This window comes from Priapulus caudatus, unplaced genomic scaffold (assembly GCF_000485595.1).
Source record: "Priapulus caudatus unplaced genomic scaffold, Priapulus_caudatus-5.0.1 Scaffold120, whole genome shotgun sequence".
Taxonomy (NCBI): Eukaryota; Metazoa; Priapulida; class Priapulimorpha; order Priapulimorphida; family Priapulidae; genus Priapulus; species Priapulus caudatus.
In genome coordinates, this window is record NW_014577181.1 from 241,627 (window position 1) to 254,887 (window position 13,261).

The 13,261-nt window shown below is 42.1% G+C and overlaps 1 protein-coding gene across 1 annotated transcript in view; it reads right to left on the reverse strand.

Moving 5' to 3' along the window:
* LOC106805591 (degenerin-like protein asic-1) overlaps positions 1–13,261 on the reverse strand; it is a 36,589-nt gene that overhangs the window by 8,616 nt on the left and 14,712 nt on the right. The window contains exons 4-5 of the mRNA XM_014807245.1: positions 2,568–2,731; positions 975–1,059 (exon numbers count right to left, since the gene is read on the reverse strand). Coding sequence (XP_014662731.1) covers positions 975–1,059; positions 2,568–2,731 — 249 coding nt within the window. The remainder of the gene's footprint in view (positions 1–974; positions 1,060–2,567; positions 2,732–13,261) is intronic.

Here is a 13,261-nt window from a genome sequence, read left to right on the forward strand (position 1 = left end):
CGTCGTAGTAGTAGTAGTGTGTGTTGTTGTGTGTGTGTGTGTGTGTGTGTGTGTGTGTGTGTGTGTGTGTGTGTGTGTGTGTGCGCGTGTATGTGTGCTGGAGGGAGTGTTTGCGTGCGTTCGTGCGTACGTCCGTGCTAGCCCGACTATGTGCGTGTATGTGTGGGCGCGTATGGGAGTGCAATAAGTGCACGTGCGCGCGCGTGTGAGTGCGCTCATCTTAATGTCTACTTACTAGCACGGCAAGGCGCAACCACAATTAGCTGCGGATGTGTTGCGGGCTATCTTTTCCGCGCATATAATGTCGTCTGTAAACAAAGTTGAAAAGCAATCAAAATTGTGTGAAACATCTTATCAATATATAAAAATTAAATTTTCTATTGGAAGGACATACGGAGGCGGAAACGTACGTTCTCTATAAGGCGACGCCATTTCTACTGCTGGGTTGCTAACAAATGATAAGGGCGGATTGTGTTTTCTAAACGCTCATGAAATAAAATCTAATCAAGCTCTCTTTCGATTTTGGATTAATATAGCGTATCAAAGTGGACATCATGCGACATACCATGTAGTGAAGAATGACATTCTACCTTAAGCAATCTGGCATTTTGAGGTGTAGTCGGGTTGCGCGTGCGCCTTTTTTTCCCCTATGGATGCGTTAAGGCTGTTAAGCTGAGATTCTATAGCCCGCTTTGTATAACAGCTCGTTGAGAAATCCCAAAATCTACCACTGTCCTTCCTCTTAACAAGCCTAATTGATATACCCTCAACGAGGTAGAGCTACCAAGAACCACAGGTTGGCGCTTCTCAAAATATCATATACGCAACAATCACGCTACACTCATCATTCCGCGCTTATAAAGCCAATTACTGTCTACAGCGACGACATTAGTGATTACATGGGAAAATTGACTCAAAGGGATTAGGTGCAATTATTCAGTATTCACGTGTATATCATTATTAGTCTATGATACAGTCGCGCCGCGAGATGCCTTCACTGTCCTGACTAACGTGGCTTCTATCCGTGCTGACGATCGTACTAGTTGGAGTGAGTTCTACCTGTAGGTCACGTTTAGAACGGATAATCGAGACTCAATTACATTTGGAATGTGATGCTTACCGAGTTCGCTGCAGATTTTCAGTTCCAGCTTATATACTTCTTCGAATGCGTGCTCGTGGTGAACACAGAAACAATTGTCAAGCATCGCCCAGACGGTGCAGTTTGCGACACAAGCCTATAATGTAGAAGCGCGAACGCTCGCTGCTAATAATTGAAGTCATGTACGTGCGTATGTCCATGCGTTGAATGGTAAACAACAAATTTAGCCATGGCGAATAAAATAACTTGATAAATGCGAAGAGAAATTACATTCGCTAAAAAGATTATCCAAATGTAAAATTATCCGTTGTATTCTTTTTGCTCACTCCTGTCATATATATTAATGGTAGAATATGAAAATGTCGGACCGATACGAATAACATCATAAGTAGATAATAGGGAATTATCTACTTCTGATAACATGCAGGTAATACAATGAAAGCAGCTGTGAAGTAGTACAAATAGATGTGCGAATTTGCACGGCAGTTATAGGTTGTTATACCTTAATATTGTATGTGTTGTTGGGAAATATGTTTCGATCCTTGCCTTCGAAATTTTTCGAGCGGCACTTTGTGATATAGGGATCCGGCAATCTATGATTCATTGTCTATAGTAAAATAGATGTTAGTGTAACCATAGGTTAACATTCATGCACCCGGCAGATAGATGCGATATGATATGACTACTAGGCACTTAGGATATGACTACTAGGCACTTGAAAAAAAAACCCTAACCCTAACCCTAACCCTAACCCTAACCCCCTCCAAAAAAAAAGAGGATCACAACACGACAACTCCACGCACACACCAAAAAGAGAAACGCCACACTGGTGCTGCATGACCAGGATTCCCAAAAAAGAGAAACGCCACAATATCATATCGCATCTTTCTGCCAACACCAACATTCATTGCATCGTTGCAGGTCGTAAACCTTTACACTTACAAATTCGTAAAATGGTGGCAATGTTGGTGACTCATTCACCACCTTCTAATTTGCATCGGTCGGTCCATTTTGCAGAGATAAGCATATACAATAACTAATATGCTAACAGTTAATCATTAAAAGTAGTAAGTTATATCATTAATAAAAGTTAGAATATTGTATAATAAAAGTTAAAAGTATAATAGTTATCTCATTTAGCGTTCCCTTCGGGCAATTTTAAATTGTTATCACAACGCTTGAACATATGAATGTATATGATATATGCAGAACACGTATAAAAGGATATACCAGCATTCGAAATACATAGAGCTTTTTCAATATTGAATAGTGATATGAATGAGCCGCAAAACGTGCGCAGGCATTCGATGTATAACTGCTCGAACAATAGGTCAACGCAGGAATAGGCTGTTATATTTTAATCGAGATTAACTACGGATGTACGTAGTTGTGAGTGCAACATTAATATTCATTCGCATTAATATTAACTATTTAATCACAAATGCGGACCCGCTCTCGTGTGACTCACTAATTGAACGGCCAATGATGTCTCGAATCCCGGAGCGACGTCGAAGCCCTCCTCGATAGGAAACGGACTCTGGCCGGGTTGATGCAGCACGATTCGCGCCCCAGCCGACTGCGTGTAAGCGGTGCCGTAGTCGTCCTGATTCACGAAGAGCGTCAGAGTCAGACCTGCGGGTCAACGCTACCAGCAATCAGCAACACGATCTACGATACTCGCGGTGCTAGATAGAGAGAGAAAGAGGACGGGGGAGGCGAGAGCCGAAGGCAGAGGCGTGATTAATTGCGCTGGTAGCGCACTACTTCTTTAGATCATCGAGCTGGGAACGGCTTAGTAAATGTGTTTAATGACTCTGCGGCCAAGGCGTATAGTGGCATGCGAAAAAAATGACGTTCATATAACGGCGGGAGGAAGATAGATGGTGATCGAGTACGTTTAGAACTTCAAGTTAAAAAGTACATCAGAAGACGACACATTTCAATACGCCGCCAGGGGACAAAAATTGTTAAGCTGTAGGTAAATAGCACAATCGTGGCCTGCAAAATTAAATTTTAATTACGCTTCATTAACCTGACGCAAAATATGTGATGGAATAACATTCAGGCAGCACAATTTCACTTTAACTTGCTACGAGCCGCTAGGAGAGAATGAGGATATGAATGTACTTCAACAGCTTTGTCAGCAGATTGGAAACAGCTAGTACGGGGCGCCATGCAGGACAGGCATTTTTGTACCTATAAACTTGACAAAAATGAGTTTTGTGGGACAAAACTCAATTTTGTGAACACAAAACTCAATTCTGTCAATCCTGTCCCACAAAAGTCAATTCTGTCAATCCTGTCCCACAAAACTCAATTTTGTGAACACAAAACTCAATTCTGTCAATCCTGTCCCACAAAACTCAATTTTGTAAACACAAAACTCAATTCTGTCAATCCTGTTCCACAAAACTCGATTTTGTTGCCCAAATATGGCACACGCATGTAAGAAGGGCTACCATTGGTCAGAAACTGACCTGAAGAAATGTGTCACGGTCGCCATCTTGTTTAGTGACCCATTTCTCCAGCCCAGTTTCTGACCAATGGTAGCCCTTCTTACATGTGTGTGCCATATTTGGGCAACAAAATCGAGTTTTGTGGAACAGGATTGACAGAATTGAGTTTTGTGTTTACAAAATTGAGTTTTGTGGGACAGGATTGACAGAATTGAGTTTTGTGTTCACAAAATTGAGTTTTGTGGGACATGATTGACAGAATTGAGTTTTGTGTTAAAAAATGTACATTTGTGAGAACAGAATTGAGTTTTGTGCACAAAAGTGAGTTTTGTAAGACAGAATTGAGCCCTGTCCTGCATGGCGCTTCCCGGTAGCTAGTCGTGTTTACTTTGAGGTGGCACAAATTGTAAACAACAGTGAATTGCCACAAATAGAAATAGGCTATATAGCGGAAGCAGCCTTTCTAATGGCAACTTGCATTACGCGTACGCAGCCAAAACAGTACGTGATTGGAAAGGAATGAAAGTTGGTAATTTATTGAGGGACATTTGAAAGTAAAAGTCCACAGGAGAGATTTCTGTGAGATGAACTATATTATTTCCTTTGTAGACAGTACAGCGTACGACGATGAAGAACATAATACAACCGAGCTGCGATGGTCATATAAACTCGTATGATTATCCGACAGTATAGTATGGGAGTGCGTGCGTTATGCGCGCATACACACACACACACACACACACCCACACACAGTGCACACACACACACAACACACACACACACACACACAATCGCGCGCGCACTCACGACTGCACGCACGGGCACACACACAACAAACATATATAATCTATAAATAGTATATATATATAATATATACATATAATAAATTGCTATATAATACTAGTAAATCTTAACCTGGCAGCCGTGCTCCTGTTTTACCTAAATCGTTATGGCTGGTTTATACGAAGCCATAATTAATAGGTTGTAACAGTTTCGCCTATCCTTCCGGAAGTCAGAATGAAATCTCTGAATCACAGTAATAAACTGTCACGAATTTGGCAATCTGGTCCAAACTCAATGATCTGATCAAGTTGAACTAACGCCAGACGTACCACCAACACTATGATAAACTGTAAGCCTGTAGGTGATATGAAATCTACAAGCTGATTATAACGTATGTAATTAGTATAATTTGCGCATTTAATAGGTCGCTAAATAACATACTTAAACAAAGCACATTACTTGATTTGAACCACCATATTTCAAATGTATCCCGAACGATGTATGAGAATAACGGGACAGATCCAAAAGAAAATAACTCCAACTGACAGTAGATAGACACATCGGAACCAATAATAACGCAGCTCCGCTAGTTAATTAGCTTAAAGATAGTGGATGACAACGCTCGCGCTAATCTGACAACCGGAATACAAAGCGCTCGTTAACGTACATTCGCTTTTATTCAGAAACGATATTGCTTAATTTTAATGTAACATTTCTACTTCTTCAAGGTCGGCATTTTCGTCATTGAACGCGCATTCAATGGTGAAGTCGCCGATCGCTGTGGCCGCAATAGTCCTTCTCCCTTAAGTGTGGGCAATTGCTCGTCCGAGCGAGATATACTCCGACAATCGCTTAACTCATCGAGAAAGTCCGAATTCTATTTGAATTAACAAAATTTAATAGTACCATTACACCAGTTATCCATTCCGTACTTACACGGTGAATATGGACACTGATTATTTTCGTATTTGATAAAGTGCAAATAATTAAAAAAAGGGAATGAAAGTGAAAATATTTAACCGCGCACGAAACTAAATACAGCAAACAACGAAACTTAAATTCAGTTGGATTGCTATATATATATATATATATATTATATATATTACATACATAGTGATGTGTTCGCGTGGTGCGATGGCGTGCGTGCGGGTGGACCCATGCTTCCTGATTGAGCCGCATTAACGTTGACTGCGTTTCACAATGTTCGTATGTCGTAAGATCTACACGTGATAAAAATGAATAAAGAAATAAACAATTATAATCTCTCGAATGCTAGAGATTAACCACTTTTTGATGTGAATTACACTTCGCCACAGTAATATATAAAGTATAACATACTTCTCAAATGAGGAGGTTCTCCGTCGTCGTCAATAAATAGGTTAGTCGTTACATTGCTCCAGTCATTAATCGGTTTCATGCTGGCAAGTAATGATCAGCTTCGTCGAGAACAGCTTGCGAGTGATGGATGTCTTGTTGCAGAATCGATCACGCTGGAAACCTCGATGTAAAAGAATTTTTTTTTTTTTTAACATACTCCCACATCTATAAGTGTATTTTCGTGGATATCGTAAATTAACTGGCTCCGAGTATTCTGATACGTTGTGGAAAATCGAGTAGCTTAATCCCAACACCGAAGACGAATCCCCACGAGACAGCGCGCTTGTCGATCTGATAACGTGAGAATAAACGCGCGCGCAGACTCCGTGGAGGCCGAAGTAATTGCTGGCAAAAGTTTGTGAATGTGCGAGACCACAAGCAATGTGCTTTATCGCTCTACGTCCGTTACTTTGTCTTGCAACCGAGGCGCTAGGTTTGTCTCTGTTAATTAGTTACTCGGGCACCAGCCGTCTCCCTCACTCCCGACTCTTGTTTTTACGGAGCGACGTCTATTTTTACTCGTCTGCTCACGTTATTGTCCGCCAATGTGCTATTACTCCGTATCTGCGTGACCTTGCGTTTCAAACTTTTATGTCACACGTACCCCTCCGTGTTACTCCATTTACGCGACTTTTTAACTGAAGCTAGAGTATTTGCGAGTATTAAACTTATATGTGAAGGTCTCTCGCACTTTCTCATCTGCTGTCCGATCGATTCTGTTGGGTTCTCGCTGTGTGCTACAAATTCCGTGATGAACTCAACAAGCGGTGTCGTAATTACAGGCGTTCGGTGCACTACTGATAGGATACGACCCACGATATGCAACTAAAAATGGAAATATTATGATAGCCATCAGTTAGCGGCGGGGATGATGATGCGTCCGTAATCGTCCACAATTAATCAATGTATTATGAGGTTAGCCCTCGACGTGCATGCTTGATGTGGCCCTCTGTCGGCCACAACAGCGGTTGTGATGGCAAGCGGTTGCTTAGTAGCAATCTAATATATAAACAACGCAGCGATGATTAGAACGAGCTAACATATATTGCCTAACAAACCCTTTTCGAGATAATGCAGAACGGGATGGGTTTAGGCTCTAATAGTCATGTATCTTATGTTTATATTTGACATGCGCATGCAGACGAACTACAGTCTCACGCTATGGTTTACGTAATTGGTAGGTCCGCTACTTTTTCAATGGTACGAGAGACAAAGAGGCGTCCAACACGAAAGAGAATCCATACACAGTACGCACTCAACTGCACGCGCCGCGATACAGCCACGCACATAATTAAATCTAGTCGTGTAAAATCATTGACCTCAGGCATGGCTGGACAAACTATTGATCACAAAGTAGCAGAGAGACAAACGGTATGCTCGTATAACATACAGAGATACGTAAACGGTTAACGCTGATAATTTGTGTCGTGATTATTCCCTTATTACCAGTGTCAGTGGGTAATGCGTGGAGCACATTGTTATACTCAGCTATTTAGCATAACGAGTATTTAGTCATATGAGAATGAAATAATAAAAGAAAAGAAAAATAAAGAAATGGCAAAAAAAAAAAGAAGAATTTATTAAATACTTTATCATTAGCGATTTCAGCACAGAATACGGACATAATATCAATATATAATTTTACTTTCAGCGTAATTAAACATTCACGGTCTTGTTTCATGTATATTTTATCAAGCAATAAAAACTTAAAATCATAAACGCTATTACCAGGGGATTTGCATAATTATTAACGGCGCATCAGTCATAAATTAGTATGGCCGCAATGAGATTATCGTGAACAACACACACCCACACACACCACACACACACACACACACACCCCCAGCTACACACACACGACATCCACCACCGCACACATCACAACACACGTCGACGGACCAGGCGCCAAGTACCGGCGGCCACGCTCCGCCCGTCGGCGCGCCACACGACACACACACACACACACACACACACAACACACACAAGCTACACACACACAGGGTCACACGCAAACAACACAACGCACCACACAACGCTAGAATCAACACACACGCACGACGCCACCCGCACACGCAACGCACAAACACACATACACGCACGCTGACACGCACGCACAGTACACACGCAACGCAACGCACGTACAGTGACACGCACGCCACGCAAGCGCGCACCCACACGCTACGCCACACGCACACGCGACACAACACACATACCACGCCGGCACGCACGCCCCACGCAGCACGCACACACGACCACGCACGCGATCGTACACACCGCACGCACGCACGGCAGGCACCCGCGCGCCACGCAGCACGCCACGCGCCACGCACACACATACACACAACAGCGGCCGGCGTCCACCACACACACAGACACTAAATCACATAAAATTTTTACTCGATGTGGATATTGATCTGATTTTTGTTGTATTCTATGTCGACGGTAATTTTGCTTATCCGTCACTGGAACTCGGCCGATGCAATGGCCTCACCTAGTCGGCCAAGTGCGGCGTAATGTAGCTGTGATTTTTACCTGCCCTGCAACAATCAAGTGTTTTATCAGCGTAAGCGGATGAGTGAAATCCGTATAAGCAGCCTAGGCAGGGCATCACAGGCACGATGCACTTGGGACAAAGTCAGTAAAAACTGGAAAACAATATAACGCACATTCACAAATACTACTATTGACACCTTCCACTCGGCTGTTGTCACTCCTAGTACTGTACACCACGTAATCATCAACTTGCTTTCAACAAAAGAGCCAATGCAGAACTAGCCGCTCTCGCACGTCGCCGCTTCGAGTGTGCTGTGTCCGCCATTGTGAGTGATGATATTAAAGAAGATATGCAATATAATATAGAATGATAATCATATATACATGATATATATCAATATTCTATATATGATCATTATTATTGGCGACACAGCAACCGGCACAGCACACTCGCAGCGGCGACAACAGCACGACACAGGCGGCGAGTGCGGGAGCGGCTAGTTCTGCATTAGCTTTTGTGAAAGCAAGTTGACTATACAGTGTACACAACAGTGGAAGTATAATTGAGGGTAGTAATAGTAGTGGTTTGTGATTGTGGTCGTTTAGTGATTATTTAAGTTTTTACTGCTCCTGTTCTCAAGTGCCTGTGATCAGCCAGAGGTTGCGGGGAGGGGTGGCGGAAACGCGACAGGGGTGAACCCAAGTCACGAGGGGTGACGCGCCAAAATGAACTGTCTATGACAAAGTTTATGCAGGCAAACCTAGCTTCGGCATTAAGTATCTCATCAATAACTGTAAAGATTAAATGTTAAAATAAACATAGTTTGATGTAGTTCTTAAAAACGTTTTTACTTCGAACTTACTATTCAGTTTTCTTACCGGAATTTTCATTTGAACCAGCATGAAAACTATGTCAACTATAAAGTACATTCGGCGGGTGCGTATGATATTAGCAATCTTTAAGGTTAGTAGTTGTTTATGTCACTACTATTGCCAGTACATTCAGTGATATAGCGGGTACGAGTAACAGTTAGTACAAAAAAACATTACTAATGATCTGTAGTGGTCTGTACGTGGAGGAGGTCCATGGAGTGACACATGAGTTACCGCACCGCGTCACACACGTGGACCAAACCCTATGACGCCGCTGGGTATCAAGTAAACGGATCGCTTACTAACCTTTAATCACTATAGTCGCAGATGTGATCAGCCCATGTACCAGGCAGGTATTAACAGGCAGAGGTGTAGACGAAACTCGAGCTTACAAAAATACACTATGCCGCCATAGGATAGTCGCCCTATAATTGGATGTCGTATTCAAATATCATGGAAATGCAAATAAGCGTCTAAGAGCATCAAGTTTTATGGTTTCACGTGATAAAACATTCTGCTATAAAATGAAGTCGGAAAGAGTGTGTTGTAAAATTCATAATATTCAAGCTTGGAACTGTGACATAGTCTACCATAGTTGACGTATTTACACGCCATACGTCTATAGCTCGACACCTATGGACCATTCTCTCCAGCGCGTACCGGAGTCTATAACAGACCCTTGCAACCCTTGCAACCTTAGCAACGTAGTGAATGAGCGCGTTCCAACAAACGCAAACGAAGCTTGATGGCTTTGCCGCTGCTGCTAGATGAAATGACTATCAGACAAGTAGGACTGCGCGCATGTGGTTTGGACCATCGTTGGTGAGAAATAACAATTTTTCCGTGATTAAAAACCGTGGAATCATTTTCACGGCTAGATAAATTAAGTACGACAGCCGTGATTTAGATGAAAAAATTCAACATGTGGATAAATTATACGTAACGAGCTCTGTCACTGACTAAACTAGACCTTCTATATTAGCGCTCTTGATCTGACTTGTTCGTTATGACTTCCCAGTCAATAAACGAGTGTGATAGTGTGTGAGCACCATCGTCCTATGTTGTAATTGGACCTATACTCAGACACAGAGTATCCATAATCGTAAAGCCGGCGTGGTAATTGTTGCTCGCTTTCCTTGCTTGACAGTTCCCCGTTTCTGTGGGCTACAATGGGGAGCCGCCGCCCACCCGCCGCCCCCCGCCCCAATCCGACGCACAGTGGATGGGCCGATAGAAATAGAAACATACTACGTATAGGTATATATCTAATTTCTATGGACGGACTATGGTAGCAGGGTCAATACATTCAGGATATCGACAACATATAAAAATTATAAAAAAAAGATCACTGTAAATAAACTGTGTTCTACAATATTGCGCAGAAACTCTCAGTATGGACCAGCATGTGCCGAAAAAATACACGTAAAGAATGCGCATCAAATTTATCTAAAATGTAAGCTTGCTTTGTGGCGTAGCACAAACATTTTTGCTAGCTCTATATCACCCATGCATGTAATACATATCTCGTCATTGTCAGCTTAGCGCGAAGACTTCAGCGCAAATTATTTTAACACGTCCATTTGCTAATTGAAGATGATTAATTATAACCCGCAGGAGCCGTAGTGGCCTCCGCCAAAAAGTGCCACTGCAGAAATATGTAGCCGTATGCGGGATCTGGGTGTACTCCCGCCAGAAAAATTTCGAGAATGTAGAAGCCGCCTGGAAATGGCATTCTGCATTTTCAGGCTAATGTTGAAAGCAATCAATCTGGATTATTTAAAAGGTCCAATTTGTAATTTCAAGAGGAATCGTAGCTAAAGCTGATGTTTTGACTAAAGTATCTACACAAATATATATTATGAGTATGATAACTAATAAAAACATTATTTACAAAAATTGTATATACTATCAGTACATAATTATGAAAAATAGTTGAGCCTTAACTGGGTCGTGCTGGGTCGGGGAGGGACACTCCAATTATACATAATTGCATCGGAGGTATGTGCCGGCGTAGAGGACCCACAATTTTCACGCCTAACCCCACACCTTCCGTCCAGTGCATCGAATTTTTAAGAATTATCTCGTTCAGAGCATTAAGTTTAGTTCATGCAGATCTTACATTTTTGCCGTCCGGAAATCTAGTATTTTAATATTTCGCGTTCCAGTGCATCGTACTCAGAAATACGTTGAAGCCGCCCGTCAAGGCCCTGCATGCAACGTGTGTGTGTGTAATGTGTGCGTTGCGTGCGTCGGCGTGCGCTGCGTCCGTGTGTGTGTGTGTGTGTGTGTGGTGTGTGTGTGTGTGTGTGTGTGTGTGTGTGTGTGTGTGTGTGTGTGTGTGTGTGTGTGTTGTGTGTTGCTGTGTGTGTGGTGGTGGCGTGTGTGCGCCGTGTGCGTGCGTTAATCTCTCTCCAGGTCATGTTTTTTCTCCTCTACATAAATACCAACAATTATTGTTCCAATGCTACAGCATAGATTAAAGCAAATCACTGTTTCCACCCACCAAGTTCCGGAGACCCCCTCTTTTAAACGTGTCCAGTGTCCAATAGCATTGAATTTCAACGAAATCCTAGTTCCGGCGAACCCCCATTTTCGACATAGCCAGTTCCAGAGCAACCACATTCAACAAACATGATCTAGTTCGCACGAGACCCCGCCATTTCAGTCTGAGTTAGATTCAAGGCCCCCCCATTTTGACTTCGCAGTGGCACAACCTACCATAATGTGGGTGAGTGCCAACCGCCCGGTTTCATCTCCTTGGTATTGTTGGCTCCTTGGTTCCCTGCAGAATTTTTTTTCTTCAAAAAATAGTGCCACGGCAGTTGCCGTTGCTGCGCGTCGGCGGCCACTACGGCGCTGGATAAGGCCACAGCACACCAGCCCGATTTTTACAACGATGGAAAGCGATGAAGCGATGAAGCGATGAAGCGATGAAAGGGGGATGTAGGTGTGCGCGTTCAATTTGTAGACGAGTTTTATTTTTATCGGGTGATCGTTCAATCAACATGTTTGTTTTGAAGCCGATTATTTGGACGCGATTTTGTGGTGTCGCGTACCTCAGGAAAATCGTGTGCGATAAATATTGAGCGAAATTATCGTAAAGTGTGGGGCCGCAAACACCATACATCGCGTTCATCGCTCATCGCTTCATCGTTGTAAAAACAGGCTGGTGTGCGGCGGCCTTAACACCGACATATTTTTGGTTGATTATATCAAACCGCAATTGCAGAATAAGCGAAAAACTCTGTCTGGAGATGATAGATATTATTCTGTTAATTATGCCGAGAAGACAGAATAAATATACGATCAACCTGGTCCAAACTGGTTCTACACACCTTAGTAAATTTTAATTGTACGGCAGATAGAAGAAAACCACAGACCGAATTGAAACGCGAATGATAGGAAATAAAGATGATAGTTATAGGCAGTTACATTGTTATTTAGGAGGTAAGTAGCGCCCCACGCTACGTACGTACATTGCGAAATTTACGTTTACATACGAATTAGTCAATTCATTCTTACACTTCGCGTTACAGAAGCAGAGCATATATGCGAATATATATATATTATATCGTATCGAAACCTAATGATTGAAAGCCGATAAATTCGAGAAAAATAATGCGCGGAAATAATAAAACAAAAATCAATCTTCCCTGTTTAAATCTGTGCGCATGCCAGTGTGTTTACCAAACGAGTAACGTTTGGTTAGTTAGCGGAGATTTCAAGAGCAGAGAAAACACCAAATGATAAAAGAAATAACAGCAGATCTACAATCAGAAATTCCTGAAATAATATCACATTAACAGATGAACATATTACTTAACATCAAAACTCAAGTTTTATCAACATCGATCGAGTGTGTTTATCAGCAAGTATAAACGAATGAAATGTCAATCAACTACTAGCAATCAGAGAAAATAATGCACGACCTTCCCACAATATTATCAGACAAAATTAGACATATCTATATTTCATATTTTAAATGCCTTGTGGACCGTAAACGAAATGGGACAATGACTAATGAATACAGATAACATCAATATGACGCGTTTTAGTATGGGAACATCAAAAGGTTACATTGCAAAGATCTGAACAAACTGTCCAAGTCCACATACATTAGGCAATTTAAGAACATTATTTGTCATATATATATATATATGTGTGTGTGTGTGCGCGCGGG